The 23,585-nt window shown below is 36.2% G+C and overlaps 1 protein-coding gene across 6 annotated transcripts in view; it reads right to left on the bottom strand.

Annotated features, from left to right (window-relative positions):
• Nucleotides 1-364: 364 nt before the first annotated feature.
• Nucleotides 365-23,585, bottom strand: part of LOC105832851 (alpha-actinin, sarcomeric) — a 32,363-nt gene continuing 9,142 nt past the window's right edge. For 4 of the 6 annotated variants that reach the window (XM_012674137.3, XM_012674136.3, XM_012674138.3 and 1 more), the window contains 12 exons: nt 9,773-10,007; nt 7,738-8,073; nt 7,418-7,503; nt 6,197-6,542; nt 5,839-6,115; nt 5,596-5,767; nt 5,273-5,509; nt 5,103-5,187; nt 4,838-4,941; nt 4,428-4,667; nt 3,105-3,401; nt 365-3,028 (listed from right to left, as the gene is read on the bottom strand). In XM_012674137.3, the coding sequence (XP_012529591.1) occupies nt 2,870-3,028; nt 3,105-3,401; nt 4,428-4,667; nt 4,838-4,941; nt 5,103-5,187; nt 5,273-5,509; nt 5,596-5,767; nt 5,839-6,115; nt 6,197-6,542; nt 7,418-7,503; nt 7,738-8,073; nt 9,773-10,007 (2,574 nt within the window). In that variant the 3' untranslated portion in view covers nt 365-2,869. Of the gene's footprint in view, nt 3,029-3,104; nt 3,402-4,427; nt 4,668-4,837; nt 4,942-5,102; nt 5,188-5,272; nt 5,510-5,595; nt 5,768-5,838; nt 6,116-6,196; nt 6,543-6,817; nt 6,904-7,413; nt 7,504-7,737; nt 8,074-9,772; nt 10,008-23,585 lie in introns of all 6 variants that reach the window. The other 2 variants (XM_028194073.2, XM_012674139.3) reach the window with 2 other exon arrangements.

Below are 23,585 nucleotides of genomic sequence, written 5' to 3' on the forward strand. Positions count from 1 at the left end.
AAACATAAATTTTTGTTTAAAAAATGTTAAAATAAAGTAATCGTGCAAACCTTGAAACAATACATGTAAAAAAAAATTAATTTATTATTACCAGAATTACAAGTATAATCCTTTTTAAAATTATACAGATATTAAAGAGACAATTTTTTAAAACTATTCCTTTTCTTTTAAAAAATTTTCTTCTAGATTTGCCTTTTTAAATAAAAAAACCCGACAACAGCTCGGAGATTTTCTGTTATTGTTTATAAATATTGCTTATTATTAACAAGACTTAATCTTCTATAGGTCATTAATTATTTCTTGGTCCAGCTGAACTTACGAAAAGGCATAAACAAATAGAACTTCACGGACCCAACAATATATATACTTTTTTTTAAATTTCTTTATTTTTCCCGATATTTTTGCGTTTCACAAATGTTATTTGTTATTAATCTAGTTTAGGAAAATGAGATGGGCAAAACAATAATACAGTAGTAGCTGATAAATATAATGCAGTGTGAGACGATCGTGTTTCAGCGAGGTTTCGATCAAATTGTCGCAATTTTTATATTAATATATTGTTTCATAAAATAATAATAATAATAATAATAATAATAATAATAATTACACTTGTACGTGTATACTATATGTATATATATAAATGAGAATGTATTCGTTTATATGACAATATTTGACAATTGTTCAGCAACGAGATATTCGGAGACATAAACTTTCCGAACATTCAAACTTTATTTTCGAATATTCGTTTGCAGATATCGGGATGCATCAGATATATGTAAACATATACGTATATGTTTTAAAATATACGCTTCCTCTTTTGACGTATGTTTTCTTACGTATGTGTACGTATACATGTGAAAAAGTGCGTGTGTGTCGTTTATCTGCGTGTATACTGTTCCAGCAGTCAACTTTCTGCTTTGGCGTATATTTCTCGTATATTACTCGTCTCTCTGTGTGCCCAATGTATTATACTATATAGTATATATACTCCGAGAGAGAAAAAAATAAAAAGGAATGAGAAATTAAGTAAACTCTCAAAAAACGCGTTAAGATAGACAAAAGCGCATTAAAGCTGCAACAAGCGAAACGAAGAAAAAAGAAACTTACAGTATACTTTAGCTGAAAAATAATTGCATTTTACACACGAGCATTTGTGTATTGAGAGATTGACTTTTCACAATGATTCGAACAATAATGATAATTCTGATGTCACTTTTGACAGATATAGCTACGTTGTACTTAAAATGCGATACGAGAAATGGTAGCTGCGATTTAGAGATTTACAGTGGACTCTATATTACAATCAGCGCCTTATTGCCCTTTGCGGAGGGATATTTATAAAAATAAATACTTTGAGAAAAGTATTCCGTTCACTACGTAAAATAGATATATATATATCGCGCACGCGCGCGCGGAGCGATATAATAAATAATTATTAAAGTCAAATAAATAAATAATTTGTTTCGTTCAGCGTATTCGTTTCGCGTATCTTTAATATACGATTTACAAAGTATATAAGGCGACGGTCATTTCCTGTCATTTTAAGGATTCGTAGTGCCGCGCTTAAAAAAAATATATAGACATTTCGATTTCGAGTGTACGTTTTCTGGATACTTAGCGAGAAAGTCGATTTGTATATCGTTAGAACTCGCAAAGACTCGTCATTATTACTCTTCAGAATTTTAGTACCTTAGCGATTCCTCTTTTATTTTGATGTTTGTGCGAACATTGATCTACGGCTTTATAGAGTGTGTAAACACGATGTAAAATTGTATATGCGATATAAAATTTGGCAATTTTTAAAGAGCCATGTTTAAGTTACCGACAAACATTATGCGATTATGAAATATAATAAATATACAAGTAATTCCGTTGGAAAAATTCAATTCAAAAACATCACGTGAAATTCGTTCACGCTACAATGGCAAAAATCGCAAGTCTAAAAATATATGTATATATATATCTCTCACATTATATAATCATATACAAAATGTATAGAATATAGAACTTTATAGAATAAATATTCTGACACGTATATAGGAAAAGTAGTACTAACAGTACTATCATATTAATAATCGGAGAGCCTTTAGTATCAATGCACTCACTAACTATACACGTACCCAATTATATGAGCTTCTCCTTTCTGTTACAATTACCAATTTCAAGTATGGCCTAATATACAATTGCTTTCCGTTTAAAGAGAAGAATCATGGAAGATCTTATGTATCATTGGCACTTACCATTTTGATAAGAAAAAAAGTCAAATAAAATTGCCTTGTTTCAGTATAGACTATATAAAAGAATGTAAGAATATAAGCATGTAGCAAAATGTAGAAAGAGTACATTAATTTCGAACTTCGGGTTTAAATCTACGTTTTCTATCCTTTTAACGAAAGGTATCCAAATATTTAATATTCATTATTGTCGCGTTAAGATATTTATATAAATTACATAAATATTCATTCCCTGTGCGTATGTTTGATATGTGATTTTTATTCACGTGGAAGATATTCTTAGTTAATATCTATTTTGACACATTTAGATCCCTTTGCGTTAAAATGACATCGCCTGCTTTCTTGCTAGCCTCGGATATTCCAATAACCTCAAGTATATGTGCACGTACAATTATTAGTATTAGCGTATATAATTGATATTATTGTACGTATTGTACTCTCTCACACTGAGTTTCGTTTCATAAACGCCACTTCGCCACATAAAAATACGTTGATGCGTTAGAGTACTAAAATAGTAGGAGAAATTTTTAGGCATTGTTGTCACTTGTCAATTGACGAATACCCGATCCGTTTTTTCATCTGTTTCGTTATTATTCTGTAACGAATAATATCGATTTTTGTATTATTACGTACATCTACAGATCAGATTCGCCATATAGAGCCGTCGAGAAGGAGCGATAGTCCAAAGCACCAGGCACAGCGCTCGGTCCTTTGTACGGGGGCATCCGCTGAATACAATATTCCGCTTGATCCGGGGGTAATTCTCTCCTCAATTCATCTGGCAAGATGTACGGCTAAAAGACAAAAAATTAAGCTCAATACGCAACATTTACCACTCTCTGCAGATCACAAAAATTCGAATATTCTTACTTTGTCACCGGCGAGAATGCGGAAACTATCGATGACCTGTTCGGCCGTGTCAGTATCAGTGGATTCGCGTGTCATGAAATCGAGGAAAGCGTCAAAGTGCACGTAGCCAGAGTTGTTGGGATCTACGATGGCCAGAATTCGTTGGAAGTCGATATCACCTTGCCTGTCCTTTCCAATAGAGTATCCTAGAGACACGAGGCAAGATTTAAACTCGTCTGGTGCCAATCTACCTGTCCTGTTTTTGTCAAAGTGATTGAAACTGCTGCGGAATTCGTTCAGCTGCTCCTGAGTAATGCCCTGAAATAAAAATGCATTTAAGTTAATTTTTAAGATTTTCAAGGAGGATAAACACAATAAAAAATTATAACTTGCAGAAAAAACTTATTTATGCAAATAATATTATTAGATAATTTCTTAAATTTTTAATAAATTAATATTTTGAAGAAAATATATAACAAATAATTTCTGAATATATTTTATAATTCCCTAATGTGTGTGAGAAACTAAATTCTGCATGTCAATTTTCAAAAAAAATAATTAAAAATATTAAAGAGAAATTCTTAATATTTCTATCTAAATAAATTTACATTTAATATATGTATGTATATAAATATTATATTAAAAAATATCTTTAAAGATTCAAACAACTTCATCATTAAAAAAAACAGTTTTTAGTAATTAAAAACATAGGTTTTTATAACAGTATAAATAAAATTGTAATATATTTTATCATCCAAAACTAAAATATGCAAACACATGAAAAGTTTTCATGGAAAGTTTTTATTAATATCCTATCCATGAGTTTCTTTTCATTCTAACTTTTTTTGCTAAGTAAAATTTCATTTATCAAAATAAACATGGTATTTATATTAATTTGTTATATTAATAGTATTTATATTAAATTCTTATATTAAAAACTAAATTATACTAAAAATCATTATTTCTCTTTTAAATAATCGAGATATGATTATTCATTGTAGTACGTGATTACGTATTTTATTCGCATAATCTCATCGTTCTCGTCTGTAGTAAAAGTCTCAGTATTTGTACTTAATGGGCTTGTTTCTTCGATTGGCATGGAAAAATCTTCCTGTTCTCTATTTCAACTTTTTTTATTTTTAACTTGTTTAAAATTTTACGACTACCTCTAGAATAAAACGTAGTCTACAAGATTTAAGTTTTAAGCCATAAAAAATTGACCAATCACAATCAATTTTTATAAAAATATTCAATTGTAATTAGTCAATTTCTTACGGCTTAAAGCTTAAGTCTTCATTATAGACTACGCCTAACGTAGATAATTATTGAGTAATTTAAAGGTACCTTCGAATCTCTGGTGAGAATTTGATTTTCAACTTCGTTAACGTTGCGATTAATAGAGGTCAGAAGCTGTTCCCAACCGACGCGCAGCGTTTCCATAGTATACTGAGTGTAGCGGTTTTCGAAGATCATACCCTCCTGAACTGCTTGATGGATCTTTTCCAATTCTTCAAGCTGAACCTTGTATTGGTATACCGCCTGTTCATATTCTTTCAGACGATGTAATTGATCTTCGAGAGTTCCCTAAAATATAACGCAACATTAAAAAATCCATGTAAACTATATGTAATTAATTGTATATAATTGTATATATTATTAAAAAATAATAAATTAAATATATTGTATATTATACATATATAATAATTATATGTATACATATATGACAAACCTTTTATTTAAAGTTAATTCATTACCTGAAGACCAAGACCAATCGCAGTCACGGCATCCAACTGACGTTCTATCCATGGTCCGACAACATTGGCTTTTTCAGCGAATTGTCGTCTAAGTAGTTCATTATCTATTTTAACAATTTAGGAAATATCTTTCAAGTAAATATTTAACCATTATAAAAATTTTCATTAAATTGTAATCTAAATTTGTATTTAATATAAAATTTACTCAATATTATAGACCATTAAAGTATTTAGAAAAAAAAATAATCAATATCACAAAGGATACTTTGTTGTTTGCGAAGTTCAGCGGCCAGAGTACCGTCGCGTTGAGGGACTAATTGTCTAACGTCGCTCCATTTCTTAGTAAGGTCCTGTAGAACAGAAAAGTAAATATTAATTAATTTTAGATCAATTTTTGTATTACAAATTAATACACTGTAAGTCCTTCCGACATACCATTGCAGTAAGAGCAGTGTAAGGATTTTCTAGGCCGCCAGGAATCTGATATTGCTTAACTATGGATTCGACTTCACGCACCAGTCCCACAATTGAATTATACTCTTTATCTGCTTCGCCCAGAGTAGCCTTGAACGCAGCATGCGCGTCCATCAGACCTTGAATCTCCTCCATCGTGTGGACGATAAACATGTCCACTAGATCCTCTCTAGTTCCATCTAACCAATTGTTGAATGGCTGAAAATCACGTGAGAAAATCACGTCAGATATTACATCTATGTAAAAGAAAGGTGATAACTTTGTAAATAGAATAAAGTGCTCACAGCAGCGCGCTTGGCAAACTCCAAATGTAAGACATCTATCTTCTCCAGAATTTTCTCGGCCTCGTCGAGAGCTTGACGTCTACGTTGGGTGAGCGTACCCAAGCGATCCCATTGATCGCAAATGCGTTGGCATCTGGCGTTCACAGATGCACTGTCGTGGTACTCAAGTGTACTATAATAATAGAATGCAAACGTTACAACAATCAAGATAATCCCAAGATAAATTAAAAGTCTTGAAATTACTTGAGCTCTTGAGCAATAGCCGCAATTTGCTCTACGCGATCCTGGTGGGCCGCGAGGTCTGATTCAAAGGCTTCGTGCTTTTTCTTCAGGGCTTTGAGCTCGTTTAGTTTACACTGTCGGAAATGCTGAGATGTGAGCATCTCCTCCTTGCCAGCAGTCCAATCCTCGTGAGCGTCCGCCTTGTGCTTGAATTTTTGCGCCAGATGTTCCAATCGCTCCAGACGCATCATCTCGGATAATAACCAGTCCTCAAATGTTTTCTCAGCCAATTCCAGATCTAAAAATTAATTATTTTTATTTGAAAAAAATATATATATGTATAGAATGTACAGACAAGTTTAGAAAAAAAAGAACTCACTTCTCCACGCTTTATTTATATCGGACACCATTTTTCCTTCCGTGGGCATGTACGCCGGTCTGTTACTCAGCCTCAGCTTCGTCTGAAGAGTATTGAAATTTGTCTCCAGTTTGGCTTTCTGTTCGACACGTGGCGGCTTATGCTTACGCCGATACGTTCTGTACTCCTCCAGCTTCTTCTGACAACCGGCAAGAGAATTGTCGGTCTGCCGATTCGCGAGCCATGGTAGCGTTCGTCGTATCCAGTCGAGCAAATCGGAAGCCAAGCGCTCATACTCCTCCATGAGACGTTCGTTCTCTTGATTTACCTTCAGTACTTTGCAGATTCTGTTAGCCGCGGTCTCTGCCTACAATAAGAAAGTGCACATTTCCCCTTACAAAGAACTTTTGGATTGTATTTGTGCATTTGAAATGCATGTGTAGTTTACTTCCACTGAGCAAGAAGACACATGCAATCGTGAATATAGCCATCTAGAAATGTAAATTAGAAACTTGAGATATATTAAATGAATTTAAATTCTTTCGCTGTATGAGTTAATAACTTATGTCAATAATGAGCGCGCAAATATTATATTTCGGCACGTTTGTTATAACAGGTTAATTCGAATTGCAAAACACACACCTTTTGAGCACCGCTAAAACAGTGGTAGTACGAGGAAACATAGGTCATCACGGCCCTCTCATCAGGCATTGCCGTATTTCGCATATCTAGAAAAATACATTCAAAAAAACTCAAACCATGCGTTGTTAGCGTAAAAATTTAATCGTCGTTAAAAATTTTATTAATTTTTACAGTAAACAAATTCAGCAAAGAGCGGAACACTATTAGTAATTCATTGTATAACTCTCGTGATTATATTTTACACATATAATAAAAATACGATTTTATATATATATATATATATATATATATATATATTCTCCACATAAACTATGCTGAGAAGAATAATACAAAAAATCGGTTATAATTATAATTTTATTTGTAATTAAGAAGAGTGTTATGGAACACAGTGCGCAGTTTTTTCAGTCCTCTGGTGACATAATTAAATTAAGACAACAGCAAGGTGATTAGATTAGCAGGTTCAGACGTCGTTAACGATTAGCATACAATTCGTTTAATTATAGTTCGCGTTAACGAAGGATAGAACAGGTCGCTTTCGACAAAGGGGGCAGGAGAAACGAGGGAGAAGAGAACACGCATTTTTTTTTCTTTTACGCTGACCTGCTGGGCACCTTGGAACGCGTGGTAGTAACAGGACACATACGTCATGATAGCTCGCTCATCCGGCTTGGGAGTGTTGATCAAATCTATATGATATCAAGGGAACATATGAACATTAAGCGTTTATATATGTCACTTTGATACTCAAAAAATAATCCAATCGCAGTTCCATCCTATATAGCGAAAAGTGAATGGTATCTAATCTCGTCCCTTCGATCCTATCAATCAAATTGATGAATGTGTGTCTCACATTTCTAAGATGTATATCTATATCGCAGGTAACTAAACACTTTTAACTTAACGTTAGATTTTATACCTACCATCGGGATCCAACATGCGAGGAATGTCGAGATACTTTTCAGCGACATCAAAGGCAGTGTTCAAGTTCTCCAGCGGGTTATCTTTGCTGAGTTTATTGTAGTCGATCAAGTCGGGCCGATGACGATGAATAAGTGCGCAGAACGCGAGACCGTCCTTGAAAGACAGGTGGAAGTTTTGAACGTTGACGTTCTTGTACGGTGCCGTCTTGCGCTGGCACCAGAGCAATAGTCCTTCCTTCGCGGTCATCTCCTCCACAGAGATATCTTGGATCGCGAATCTCAAGATAATGGTCCATATCATTCCCAAAGTCATCTTTAAATTGCCGTCAACGATCTCTGTCAAAAAGTAATCGACACTTGAAGAGCGTAATATAAATTATATCAATTATATGATTATTAAATAGTGTAGCATAGCAAACTATTATAATTTTATTGCATATAATTTTATAGTGTTAGTCTGTGGTCACTCGTCCATCCATCTATCTGCAAGTTTCATTTTTTCAAACTTTGTTTTTGCCAATAGATAATTAAGGCCCTTAATTCCACTGAGAAAATATAAGTTTAGTTAAATCAATTAACTAAAAAGATCAAAAGTAAAAATTAATAAAAATTTTTTAACCAACTTTTTCTAATTAGAACAAATTTTTGCTGCACTGGTACTTAAATCCATTGCAAAGGCTTATTACATATACTAATATTATACTAAAAATATTATTTCAATAATTCAAAATAAAAGCAAATTATCCATTCAAATGTTTCAAACTCTCGATCGTTTTTTATATAGTTTTTATATAAGAATCTTATAAGAATAAGACAAAGGCTATTACTTCAAATCCTAAGTAAACATCAATTGGATTCCTAGTAAGAAACTGACACTAGTCTGATACTGGCGAGGAAAACAATTAATCATTATCATCACTTTCTTTACTTTAATTTTTCGCTTCTTAGTATATTAAAACAGGCAATCAAACTTTTAAACTTAAAGAATTAAATAACGGTTTATCCGTACTTGATTTAAGAATAAGAATATTGATTTGTTTGTTCTCATATGTTTAATCGTCCAGAACAGATGTCATGCCTTTATTACGATTGCTTTCAATCTTAATTGAATTCAATTAAATATCAATTACAATTGCATATAATGTGTAAACAAATTGTGTATCGATCGCAATATTGATCAATTGTGTATCAATCTTAATCTTCCGTAAGATATTATATTTTTACTTATTTTATAGGCATAATTAGGTCTTTTTTGTTCAGCTTAAAATTCTTTACTATTCTAGGCTTTCTAAAAATCAACAAAAATTTCAGAATTATTTTTCAACATCTCTGCTACATTATCAAACTTAACTCAAATACTAAAACATTTATTTAATAAAAATTGGAATTTGAGCAATAAAAATTGAATGAAATTGTGCTTCTGCCGAAAAAAATCTAGATTGCCAAACAGGGTTTATATTTGATTTTGATTGTCCTCCAAAATTCTATACGGTTTAGTACATATGTGCATATGTACTTTCTCCCCGATTTTGGATTGCAATTCGATATATAGTGCTATCATTGTAAATCCATGGCCCAATAGTTTTTCAGTAGAGACGATGTATCAGAATATATTATTGCATAAACTTCGTTACATGTTTTCCAATGGAAAAAGACGAGTTCCACTAGTCAATATTTAATTGCCTTGTAATTTCCATAGATTTCCATAGATTTTCATAGATATTTACATATTAGCAATAGTTTATACATAGAGCAAACATTTTCCTTGTTCGCTAGGTAATTTAACAGAAAGATTGATTAGTGCTATTACTATAATTCATAGCTGAGGAGTGATTCACGTCAATGTGTTTGAAGCCTACAACCGCTTACTCAACCAGATAACACTGACCACATTTTTGTAACAGCCATGTCTCTTCATTTTTTTAAACATTAGTTATAATATATTATCAACATAAAAGAACAGTTTACACAATGTACTATATACTGTACTTTTATGCAATAATTACATAAAGAACTTTGAGAAGGAAAAATGTACCTTCTGCGCCAATTGAAACCAGCTTGACGCCCTTACTGGCAATATAATCGAGGGCCTTGTTCACGTTGGCGATCTTGTGGAACCTCATTTTGCCTCTGTCGGGCCTCGGAAGGGTCTCGCCTGAGATCACCTCAAGCAGTAACATCAGTTTCAACCCATTCCTGAAATCGTCTTCGATCGATTCGATGGCAGTGCCTGCTTTGCGTAGATGCGAGTTGCACCAAGCTGTGAATGTCTGAAGGCATAAGAAAAAAAAAAGACCAATTAGTCTACGCTTAACAAACGTCGGTTGGAGCTGACCAATTAATGCACAGTTAACAAGGAAATAATATAAATATCGCTATCAGCGATCGAGCAGTTTGACCAGAACGGGCTACCTAATTTTTATACGTAATAATGTCTCATGAAGAAATCATTTAAAACGAGGGGGAGGGGGATTGAGTTTCTTTGCTATACTGCTTAGTGTATATTTTAGTAGCGACCCCGATCCCTCCCGCTATATATATCTTCTGTCCCGGTTCTTAAGCCACGCTTTCTATCGTTCTCCGCGATGATTTTCGGATAATCTTTCGATATTTTTCTGCAAATTGTGAAACAGCGTATAGCACGCTCTTGTTCAAAACCCACTGTTGCATGTAACGAGTCTTGCTTCTTAAAATACATAGCAACAGAGCAAATAACGTATCAGAAGGAAAGCTCACAGCACAATTTTCAAGTACCAAACAAAGATAATTGTTTACATTGCATTGAATGGAAATCTTCACGATCCGTCGTGACAAATCAATCTCCACAACAGCATCCGCGGTATCTCTTCGGTGACAACAATCTTTCGCAGTATGAAAAATCGCGTGGCATAAGTTACGATCCGCATTACGATCGAGACGAGCTTGAGAAGGCGAGCGAGGATTAAATCGGGGAGAACCTAAGGCGAGTTCGCGGAATAATTTAGTCGAAAATCGCGAGGCGAAGCACGGCATTTGATCGGGAATCAATAAAAAATGCCCCAGGGTCGGCGGTTGAAACTTGTCGGGTTGGAAAAATATTGCGTGAAATTCAATACGGGCGGCGTGAAGCCCACGACGGGCCAATTTTGGACATGAGCCACCCTCCTAACGTCTCTGCACGCGCTCTAAGATCTATTTGTAAAACATTGACTCCTCCCGCGCGCGAGTATTAAAGCATTTCCGAGGGCATTTCCGAATCCGCCTGTTACTTAACAATTAAACCGCGGACGTAATTCTCATTGCGTCATCGACTGCATTGTTACCGTAGATATTCGGCGAGAAAAACGGGGATACGTGGGTGTACACTTTACGATCTACGACCAATCTGCGAGAAGCGTTTGCGAGTCACAAAACACGTCGAGCTGTGACAAATAAATAATATTTTATAACTTAAAAAAGTGGAGAAAAGTCTTTTTTTTAAATTCTTGGTGACTTTTTATTCATTTAACACTGTCATTTTAAGAATAATAAATAATAAACAAATTTCTAAGCAATAAAATAGTAATATTACTTGAAAATTTTTTTTTTCTAATATTGATAAATATATTGATAAACAAGATTAAAAGTTATATTTATAATAATAATTTAAATGTAGTAACAAGTGTCGTTGCCATATTTTTGCTAGCATGACGTTATATTTAAAGAGTATTGTACATTTTATAAATGTCACATTTTTTACACAAATATAATATAATGTAACTTCATTCTTTCTATTCCATAAGTGTTTTTTTATAGATGCCATTCTTTCTTATAAACATAAATTTTCAAAATTCTTATATTTTGTTTAAATTAAGTTATTTAAGACTCTCCTTTCCATAAGACTTTTTAAATGCTATTTTAAAAAATTATTTAAAGAAAACTATGTAGTTTCTAATAGTTCTAACCTAATTTTCTGTAATAATATAATTTATTAAAACTTTTATATTTTGTTGCAATTAAATTATTTAAGATTCTTCTTCCCATAACGCTTTTAATGCTATCTTAAAAATTTATTTAAAGAAAACTGTACGATTAAAAAATTTGGAAAAATTCAGAATGTCTACGTATTAGTCACAGATTGAGTCTCGAAATTTCATTAAGTTTTTATATTACATGACAAAAAACTGGTGAATCTTTATCCGTTGATAAAACGTATCGTCGCGCGATACGTTTGCATGAATTTGTAATTTAATACGTCGCTTAAAAGTCTTACGTACACGCGCGCGAATGATGTGCTGTATCGATGGAAATATAGCCACGTGCAGTTTATGACCAAGGGATATCCTCCTTCCCAAGGACGGAGGAATGCGATAGCTCGATGTATTTGCTGATAACACATTATTTCTATTTCTGACCGTTTATACGTTACGTGTAACACGACTACTCGTTTTCCGGCCTACGCCGACGAACGGTGTTCAACCGTTTTTGAAGACGAACAACGAGCGGCGCGAATAACATCTTTCCTGATTTACACAGTTTACGAGCGAAAGAAAAAATTTTCACGTCCGACCGATCGCGTTGTGTGCGATAAAAAGTGTACGTTATTCGTAAATGAAAAGTTATTCTTAGAAAAAATCGACATTTATTCATTGTCACATATGAACATTCAGTTGTAAAGCGATTGAAAGACAATTGAAAGTCGATTGAAAGTCAGGCTGCTTATTGCACATTTAAAATTATTAGTAACTATGTAATAATGCTTACATATTATTCAAAATATTCAAATTTTATTCAAAAATTTGGAAAAGTAAAATAAAGTTTTAATCAAGATTTATATAAAAATACGGTTGTATACATTTCGTATTACATATGCCAAACAAAAATAAAGATCTAACAGGCAGATTAAACTAAACTAATAGCGATTATGTTCATGTAATAAGGATCTTACACATGTAATAGGATCAAATATCAAAATCGATCATTTTTGTTTTAATGAAATTCTTTATTGTAAACGATTTTTATTGCACTATTTACTTATATCTATTGCAAAAGACTTATTATATGTATGTATATATATATATATATATATATATATATATATATATTTATATTTATATTTATATTTATATCTTAATGAAAAACTGTCATGATTTAAATCAAAGTCAAATTTACTTTTGTGTTTATGTGTTATTAATATATATATGTAGAGCTCGAGAGTTCGAGAATTCGAGAAAGAGAGGGTTCAAGAAAGAGACAAAATCACTCTGATTCTCATCGATGTCGATCGTTCGTTACCTTCAACTTTAATGATTAAACTAATTAAAAACAAAATTACATTATATTTAAATTCAAATTTTATCATGTTTTTGTTAAAAATTTTACAAATAACTCTAAAGTTTTAATTCTATAATCAAAATTTTATAAAGTTTACCATTGAGAAGAAAACAAATTAATAATACAAATGTTTTTTCAGTTTCTCAAAAGCAGTTGTTTGCGATATGGTTTTAAGGAGCACAGAGTGGTATTTTGAATTCTAGTAAGAATTAATCTGATAGTCTGATACTAAGGAAAACTCTTAGTCGTTATTGCCTCTATTTAATCCATCTGCCACTCTTTACTTTTTAATATACAATTGGAACAATCAATTCTCTCTCGCTTAATACCAGATATCATTTGAGAAGTTTATGCCGCCATTATTTTTTACAAATATAATTTTTATCGTTACACTAACGGGCCACTATTTTCAAAACGATTCAAATATTGCATAATATATAAATAACTCTGATTAAAATAGTTGATATAAAGTATAAAGAAAAACAATTGGTTAATAATTATCCTACAGTAATGTGCGCGTGTAAAATTTTTAGGAGACATATCTAGTTTCTGAAATTGCCATCGTTTCTGTTTCTTTTTTTATCTAGTTTATCCAAGATAAGTACTATCTTGCTAACGTCAAAGGCTCGCTCACTGATCTTCGTATATATATTATACGATAACATCGTCGCGATGTCGGTGGCACCATTACAAAATTTGTTTCTGCGTGAGTCATTCTCATCTCTCTATAAACCTTAATACGTGACACACGCCAATACATTAAGAATAATATAAACACTGTCGTTATTTTCGTTCCGCGTTATTTCAATGCGCGATTTTCAAGGCTTATCTCACGATCGTGAAAATTTTTGCAGAACGAATATACTCTATAACACCCTAATTATGTCCTTAATTCTATAAACATAATATTTAATTAATATATAATTAATATTTGTCTCCATATAACATATTTTAGTTGTCATGCGTATATTTTTGTTTCATATATCATGGAATACATTTTTAATAAATTTAAAAATTAATAAAAAAGAAAACTTTTTGTTATTTGTTTTATTGACGTGCACAATTATGATTTTTAAATTTTTCAATATCTTATCAAGCGTAGCTTTGTCATTATTTACCGTTAGCATATAAGATTATAAGTAAATATATTTGTACAAAAAAAAAACAGTTTAAACCCTTTTCCTCACTCACGTAATCCGAGTCTCGAAATCTATGCGCATACTTTTGTACACTAATCTATTTCTACTCTGAAAATTTGGCAATATTTTGAAAATAGCCTACGTCTGTCTGTATTTCTAATGTCATTTTTATTTAATCATATTGTGCTTTATCGAAATGTATGCATGTGCATAGTAACTTTTGATAAGATGTAACATCGTTTCAGGTGAAAACGTTGTTATTTACATTTACAAAATAGTTGTTCTAAGTTCTAGTTGCTGTTTGTTTTCTGCGAGCCGAAAACATATGCCTCTATCATGTTGCATTTAAACTTGGCAACGAAACAATTTAATTACAGATTCAGTCTGCAAATGAAATCTTGCTCATAAGAATGTCAAAGAGTCTCTTCAACGAGTCTCTCTCTCTCTCTCTCTCTTTCTCTCTCTCAAACCTCTTTTCGAAACCATTAACTTATATAAAAAAGAATAATTTGATAATCTATTACATATGTAGATTGTATTTATATTACATGAATTGCAGAAAGAATTTCTCAAAGAACTATGTTTCAAATTAATTCATTCTCTTAGAAATACATTAACTTATCAAAGCAAATAATTTGAAACTATAACTAAATGCTTGATTTTTATACTGCGATTAAATTTCTATTCTTCATTTACTACATGAAGTTGAAACATCAATTTTCGCAACTTACCACAGACTCATGTTTCATTAGATTTCCATTTCTAAGATATTATCGTATAATTAAAATATGTGCAGTTCATTAATAAATGTTAATAATAAGTTTTCAATATATTCTGCGCAAACAGATACGAATCATCATTATTCTATGCATATGTAACGTTACCATTGTCGTAACGTGTCATTGATAAGAGTATAGTATGTCTTGACGCACGACACGCAAGGGGTGGAAAATTCAATGGGGAGCTTGAATCGCGAAATAGCTACACGTGGGCGGGAAATGCAGTATCTGTAATTACTACTACGACCTTTCAAATGGGGCCAATACGTGGCCAATATCTAAAATAGTTAATCGTGGGTGTACAGCGAAATGTCTGCGTGATGAATCCGCAACGTTTGGCGCACGCAGCTGCGTGCAGCCGAAGTACCGTCGTCGCCCAAGAAAAATAATCGCACTTTCCATGTTGTATTATTCTACTGTTGTCCGCTACTGTTGCTTTGCATTTATTCGCACGAGGTGCATCTTCCTCTACCGCATATAATGTTTTCTATTTTCATCGTTTCCCACCGAAATTTCGTAATTCAAAAGGCTCGGCAAAGTTCCATATTTTTTCACCGCATAAACAAATATTAGCATTGTCAACCATTAAATAGAATTTTATTCATAATAATCATTTTTGTTTGAATTTTATATATTTTGCCTTTGCATGTCTGAATCATGCTACGATCTTGACAATGCAATTTTTATGCCAAAGCTAAAAATGTAACGTTATTATTATTAAATTAATAGTTATTTTAATAGTACTGCTGAAAAAAATCTTAATAAATTTAGAAAAAATTTATTGCAAAAAATATTGTTTCAGAATTTATTGTTTCTTGAATTTACTTTTATATTTTTTCGGAAGAGGTCATTTCTATTCAATTGGAAATCGATCTGCGTATATCAATGTACGTACAACAGCACAAAATTGTAATTAATTCTAATAGAATTCACTTGTATCGAATTTTTCCCACACAAAACGTTAAGAAATCAATTTCTTAAGTTGCTTACATTATTCGAACTATAAATTAATAAAATCTTACAGTAAATGTGTAATCTATTATTATTCGACTGATAGCTACTTCGAAATTTCTAATCTTTAATTATGCATATCCTAAATTTAACTTCCATTCATGATTATTGCATGATCGTTGCGAGAAACTTTCGCAATTTCTCCCGGAAATTCTAAGTCTATGTGCAATATTAAAATCTATATGAAATAAAGTACATAAAAGTAAAATATACAAAACAATAAATAAATACGAGATCAAGAAATCGAATGCGCGTATCTATAATATTTTACTTTCAATCGATTATAAACCTCCCACCCTCTCCCTCTCTCTTTTTCTCTCCTCTCCATGTTCTTTATCAAACATAGAGCTACTTATCCTTAAAAAAACATTCTGCGTTCCCCGTGATCGTTCTGTCCTGTTCTCGTCTCGTCGAGTACCAGCAATGTTAATTATGTCTCTTATTTTCGTACTCTGTTACGTCTCGATACATATCGTCGCGTGACAATAGTCTTAGTCAAAATATGGCATCCGTCCGGTTCCAATTTGAGATTTGGCGCGCGGCCGAGAGACTCCCGCAAAGGTTAACGATCCTGCCGTGGAAAGAAATCGATCGAACGCGGAACGGAGAGCCGCGTCGCAACGGGTGGCTGGGCTCAGCTTTCACTTATCCGCGATCATAACCGCGGATTATGCGTTATCGGATCCCGCTGTCGCGTAGGCGCCTTCCCGTAGGCGACGACGCGGTCTGCCAAATTGGCAACGAAGCGACGGGCGCGCATCGTCGAATTCGAGTAAGCGAAAGGGAGGCGCGCACCTGCGTAATCGGCAGCGTCGAGGAAGTGCTTCCTCACAAATGAAATGCGATTGACCTTTTCAAACGCGAAATACGAATCGAAATGTCGACAAACCGATCGGCATTTAATATTTTCTTGCAATTTCAACTTTGCACGACGCGACCATAGAGATCACATTCAAAGTATTGTATAAGAATAAAGAGCGTATTAAAAAATGAAAAAATAATCGTAAACATATCTAGAAAATATCAAACAAAAACTGGCCAAAGTTACATGTTCCAATAATTTTATACATGTCTAATTAATTTATTTTAGGACCGTTTGTAACAATGTAGCTTAACTCGCTTCAACTTATTTACTACCTTTTTTCTAATTTTTAGAACTAAAGAAAAGTAATTAATATTTAAAATTAAACTACATTAATGCAACTGGGCTTTACTTTTTTTTTTCTAGAAAAACCAGAATACAAAAGTATGACTATTAAAGCTCCATAAACGCCATTATTCCTAGTACTTGAAAAATTTCGATAGCTTGTCATTAAAAAAAAAATAAAAAAAAACCCACGCATTGTCGGAAAAGCGAAGGATTAAAGGATAAATCAAGTTTCCCGGCAATTTATCACCGGCGCATAAATTTATCGTTCACGCGCGGATGAAGCGCCAGCCGGCGTCATATTTCCTCCGAAATCTCAAGTTTGATCGGAGGATGTGGACCCCGACTATGATCGACGACGTACGACTACGCGCGTTATCTATTTATACGGTCTATTTATACGTAACGTCAGACGTCGCGCGAACCGCCGCGAGAAGCGAGAGTATCGCTGACGAGAGGCGCGCAAAGTATCCGCGATGCTATTGACCAGAGCAGAGGCATCCGAAATTGTCGCGCGCGACCCGGAGACGAGTTTCACCGCCGATATTTAACACGCTGATCGCCACAATTAAATAACTCTCTCCCTGACGACATTTACATACATATTAAAGTGTTATTGTGATATGCTATTTAAGAGTATTTATTCATCTTCATCGAAATAATAAAATGTTTACTTTTCTGTCCAACAAAACAAATTGGCAATTGAATGTCATTTGTTGATTGCCAATAATTATTAAAAAGTTATTTAAAAAAAGAAGATAGAGAGACAGTAAAATGAGAAAACTTTATAATAACGTGAAATTTGTATAACTGCAATAAATTAGCTACACAGAAAGAAACATTGGTATTAAATTAAAATTAGCGTATTCTATTTAACATTGTTTCATATATAAGCAAAAAATTATATTCATGTTTATATGTAAAACACTAATATAATCTTATTTATATGCTAGCTATGCCCTGCCACGCATTTAGGCTCTCTATTCTGATGCTACGTTTTTTTCAAATTTTCTTTGCTTTCGTTGTTTAACTTTCAAGAGCCTTGCTTTACTGTTGCTCTTTTTATTTTATTTTTGAATAAGCATTTATCTAGCTTTAATAAATCTAATATTCATTCATTCACGTACTTGTAACTTTTTTTTCTAAAAGCTGCCATGGATTTAGAAATCCATTCAAAAGACTGTTTTAAATAAGTTCCTTTTCTTCAATAAAATAACAGCCATCTTTATTTTTCTTATTACCTTAATTTAAACACAATAGAAACATTCTTCGCCTCTCCCGGTCTCTCCCGGTCTCTCCCGGTCTCTCCCCGTCTCTCCTCGTCACTCCCGGTCTCTCCCCGTCTCTCCTGGTCTCTCCCCGTCTCTTCCCGTCTCTACTCGTCTCTCCCGGTCTCTCCCCGTCTCTCCCCGTCGCTCCCGGTCTCTCCCGGTCTCTCGCCGGCTCTTCCCGTCTCTCCCGGTCTCTCCCCGTTTCTCTCCGTCTCTCCCGGTCTCTCTCCGTCTCTCCCGGTCTCTTCCGGTCTCTCCTCGTCTCTCCCCGTCTCTACCCGTCTCTCCCCGTCTCTCCCCGTCTCTCCCCGTCTCTCTCCGTCTCTCCCGGTCTCTCCCCGTCTCTCCCCGTCTCAATGTGTCAAAATTTCAATAATATTAATAAAAAACTATTTTTTACACTTAAATTATGACCATCATTTTTAAAACACCGGTATTTCCAAAATCAGACCCCATAAGAACACTCCCGGTTACGAATGCAACGTTGTGTCAAAATTTCAAAGCAATCGGTGAAAAACTTACGGAGATCTTAGATGAGAAACAAACATTTACATTTTTATTTATATAGAAGATAATCTCTTTTTAAAAATTTAGCAGAGAAGAAAACAATTTTATGGTTCCTCATTTATATTTTGTACAATAACTTTATTAATGATTAATATATATGTTGAATTAAAAACTAAAGAATGTATGTGTGTGTATGTATTTTGTTATGTTTGAATATCTCTGTAAAACTTGAACATAATTCTCTTATTAATTTAAAAGTTATTTAATTTTTTACATACACATACTCTTTCGTATAATTAAAAATCTATGAGTGTCTATGACACATGAAAATTATTACTAAATAATGAAAAAATATTTTTCTTTAAACAATACAAAATTGTTTCATGTAAGTAACTTACTGTTTAATGTTAGATAAATTTTATTTCAATGTTAAACATTTCGTAAAGAAAGGTATTTTTAAAACAAGAAGTGTTTTTTTCTGTGTATCCAAGTCTGCTGAGTTTCTTGAACTCTTCTGGACTCCATAAAAATTACATCCACATTGTTAATAGTAAATACGTACAAATATCACCAATTAGAGTTAAGCTACTCCGGCAGTAAGAATTTCATTCTTCGTGTTTTTTGTCAGCCGACGAAAAGACATTCACACTTAACGATGTTAATCGTACAGATGAACGTAATGAGAAAGATGACACACTTGTGCGGGAGATAATTTATAATTGCCAAAGATGCACCTCGACGCAGGCCGTTAGTGCCCGTTACCCGGCCTAACCGTTCGAATTCACCTGGTGAAGCAAGATGATAAGATTGCCACGCTGCGGCGAGAACGAAATTGATCTCAAAGCGACATCGGACAAGTGTATGTACATTGATACAGCGAAATTAATTGGCAATATCTAATTACACAATCTGCGTGAGATAACTCCGCCTGGACGGTGAGAATAATTGCGACGGAGTGAAAAATTAACAGTCTTATTGAGCTAATATTAATTTTATTAAGGAAAAAATATCGCGCGGTGTTAAAATTATTTTCAAAGATCCTACTTTTCGAAGTACAGATATAAAAAACAAAAAGTGTATGCAAAGGAATCCAGAAATAAAAACACTTGATTTTATCTCACATTAGAAAGAAATTAGACAAGATATACAAATTTAAAAAAAGATTTAGTATGATGTTCTACATTAATAAAAAGATATATTTATCTTATATTCAATTTATAAAGATTAGCACGTTTTTTTTGTTATTTTTTGTTTTACGTCTAACAATTGATAAAGACAGAATTCTGCATACGGGTTTATAAATCCTATCTAAAAAAGGTATGTAAAGTCGATTGCTCGCATTTCTCGAAGATCATTGTTGTCGCTTTTCCGCGATGCCAATTGGTTCTCTCGCTGCGCTTACTTCGTGTTGCAAGAGTAGCTGTCATTGCAATTGAATTTTGACAGCTGTCAAATTTGTATAAATATTATCTATACATTTATTGTTGTAATTTATTTTTAAAAGGTAAAAGGTAAAAAATAAAAAGTTAAGTAGCGCGCGCGAAGCACGCGTCTGTGGTGTCTAGTGGTATATAAACTTGAAATATTTTTTATATTCTTTGATAATAATGATATAAATATTTATTTTAAATATTTTTATAAATGTTTATCATAATTTTTTTAATACCTGACAAACTCAGACATAAAAATATGTACAAATAATTTAGCTTCCGAAACGGACCAATCTCCAATTTAGTTCAAATTTTGGAAATTTCATTTAGTGAAAAAAAACATGCAAGAATTTTTGGCGACTCAAAAAAAATTTGTTTTAATGTCGGTAAGTAGGAAATCCATAATTTGTAGACAAAAATTTAAATGTGTGTGTGTGTGTGTTTGTGTGTGACCACAGCGAAGCAATGTCTTTGTTTACTTTTTTTATGGGTATACTTGTAAAATGAGTAAGTGTTAATTCCGTTACCAGACATTGTATTGAAAACCTGCAAACACATGTGAACTTTACTTCGTTTGCAGTGTGCACATGGGTTAGCGACTTGGATGGGGTGCGTGCGTGAGTGAATGAGTGAGTGAGTGAGTGAGTGAGAGTGAGTGAGGAGTAAGTGAGTAAGTAAGTGAGTGAGTGAGTGAGTGAAAAGTGAGTGAGGAGTGAGTAAGGAGTAAGTGAGGAGTGAGTAAAAAGTGAGTGAGTGAGTGAATAAGAGTGAGTGAAGAGTGAGTGAGGAGTAAGTGAGTGAGTGAGTGAGTGAATGAGTGAAGAGTGAGCGGAGAGTGAGCCGGGAGTGAGCCGGGAGTGAGCCGGGATTGAGCGAGGAGTGAGCCAGGAGTGAGCCGGGAGTAAGCCGGGAGTGAGCGAGGAGTGAGCCGGGAGTGAGCGAGGAGTGAGCGAGGAGTGAACCGGGAGTGAACCGGGAGTAAGCCGGGAGTGAGCCGGGAGTGAGCCGGGAGTGAGTCGGGAGTGAATCGGGAATGAGTCGGGAGTGAGCAAGGAGTGAACCAGGAGTGAGCCAGGAGTGAACCAGGAGTGAGCCAGAAGTGAGCCGGGAGTGAGCCGGGAGTGAGCCGGGAGTGAGCCGGGAGTGAGCCGGGAGTGAGCCGGGAGTGAGCCGGGAGTGAGTCGGGAGTGAGCGAGGAGTGAGCCGGGAGTGAGCGAGAAGTGAGCGAGGAGTGAACCGGGAGTGAACCGGGAGTAAGCCGGGAGTGAGCCGGGAGTGAGCCGGGAGTGAGCGAGGAGTGAGCGAGGAGTGAGCCGGGAGTGAGCGAAAAGTAAGCGAGGAGTGAACCGGGAGTGAACCGGAAGTAAACCGGGAGTGAGCCGGGAGTGAGCCGGGAGTGAGCGGGGAGTGAGCCGGGAGTGAGCCGGGAGTGAGTCGGGAGTGAGTCGGGAGTGAGCGAGGAGTGAGCCGGGAGTGAGCCGGGAGTGAGCCGGGAGTGAGCCGGGAGTGAGTCGGGAGTGAGCGAGGAGTGAGCCAGGAGTGAGCCGGGAGTGAGCCGGGAGTGAGCCGGGAGTGAGCCAGGAGTGAGCCAGGAGTGAGCCAGAAGTGAACCAGGGGCTCTATTCTTGAATTCATTCGCAAGAGAAACGTATTCGCAAATTCTGATCTTACAGAAAAGTTGGAAATTTATTGGCTATCGTATGGCTATTAACCAATAAACTTACAACTTTCTGTTAGAGCGAGTACTTGCGTATACGTTTCTCTTGCGAATGACTTCAAGAATCGAGCCCCAGGAGTGAACCAGGAGTGAGCGAGTGAGTGAGCGAGGAGTGAGCGAGGAGTAAGCCGGGAGTGAACCGGGAGTAAGCCGGGAGTGAGCCGGGAGTGAGTCGGGAGTGAACCGGGAGTAAGCCGGGAGTGAACCGGGAGTAAGCCGGGAGTGAGCCGGGAGTGAGCGAGGAATGAGCCGGGAGTGAGCCGGGAGTGAGCCGGGAGTGAGCCGGGAGTGAGCGAGGAGTGAGCCGGGAGTGAACCGGGAGTAAGCCGGGAGTGAGCCGGGAGTGAGCCGGGAGTGAGCGAGTGAGTGAGCGAAGAGTGAGCCGGGAGTGAGCCAGGAGTGAGCGAGTGAGTGAGCGAAGAGTGAGCCGGGAGTGAGCCGGGAGTGAGCCGAGAGTGAGCGAGGAGTGAGCCGGGAGTGAGCCGGGAGTGAGCCGGGAGTGAGCGAGGAGTGAGCCAGGAGTGAGCCGGGAGTGAGCCGGGAGTGAGCCGGGAGTGAGCCAGGAGTGAGCCAGGAGTGAGCCAGAAGTGAACCAGGGGCTCTATTCTTGAATTCATTCGCAAGAGAAACGTATTCGCAAATTCTGATCTTACAGAAAAGTTGGAAATTTATTGGCTATCGTATGGCTATTAACCAATAAACTTACAACTTTCTGTTAGAGCGAGTACTTGCGTATACGTTTCTCTTGCGAATGACTTCAAGAATCGAGCCCCAGGAGTGAACCAGGAGTGAGCGAGTGAGTGAGCGAGAAGTGAGCGAGGAGTAAGCCGGGAGTGAACCGGGAATAAGCCGGGAGTGAGCCGGGAGTGAGTCGGGAGTGAACCGGGAGTAAGCCGGGAGTGAACCGGGAGTAAGCCGGGAGTGAGCCGGGAGTGAGCGAGGAATGAGCCGGGAGTGAGCCGGGAGTGAGCCGGGAGTGAGCCGGGAGTGAGCCGGGAGTGAGCCGGGAGTGAGCCGGGAGTGAGCCGGGAGTGAGCCGGGAGTGAGCGAGGAGTGAGCCGGGAGTGAACCGGGAGTAAGCCGGGAGTGAGCCGGGAGTGAGCCGGGAGTGAGCCGGGAGTGAGCGAAGAGTGAGCCGGGAGTGAGCCAGGAGTGAGCGAGTGAGTGAGCGAAGAGTGAGCCGGGAGTGAGCCGGGAGTGAGTCGGGAGTGAGCGAGGAGTGAGCCAGGAGTGAGCGAGGAGTGAGCGAGGAGTGAGCGAGGAGTGAGCGAGGAATGAGCCGGGAGTGAGCCGGGAGTGAGCCGGGAGTGAGCCGGGAGTGAGCCGGGAGTGAGCCGGGAGTGAGCGAGGAGTGAGCCGGGAGTGAACCGGGAGTAAGCCGGGAGTGAGCCGGGAGTGAGCCGGGAGTGAGCCGGGAGTGAGCGAGTGAGTGAGCGAAGAGTGAGCCGGGAGTGAGCCAGGAGTGAGCGAGTGAGTGAGCGAAGAGTGAGCCGGGAGTGAGCCGGGAGTGAGTCGGGAGTGAGCGAGGAGTGAGCCAGGAGTGAGCGAGGAGTGA

The sequence above is a fragment of the Monomorium pharaonis genome, chromosome 2 (genome assembly GCF_013373865.1).
Source record: "Monomorium pharaonis isolate MP-MQ-018 chromosome 2, ASM1337386v2, whole genome shotgun sequence".
Lineage (NCBI taxonomy): Eukaryota > Metazoa > Arthropoda > Insecta > Hymenoptera > Formicidae > Monomorium > Monomorium pharaonis.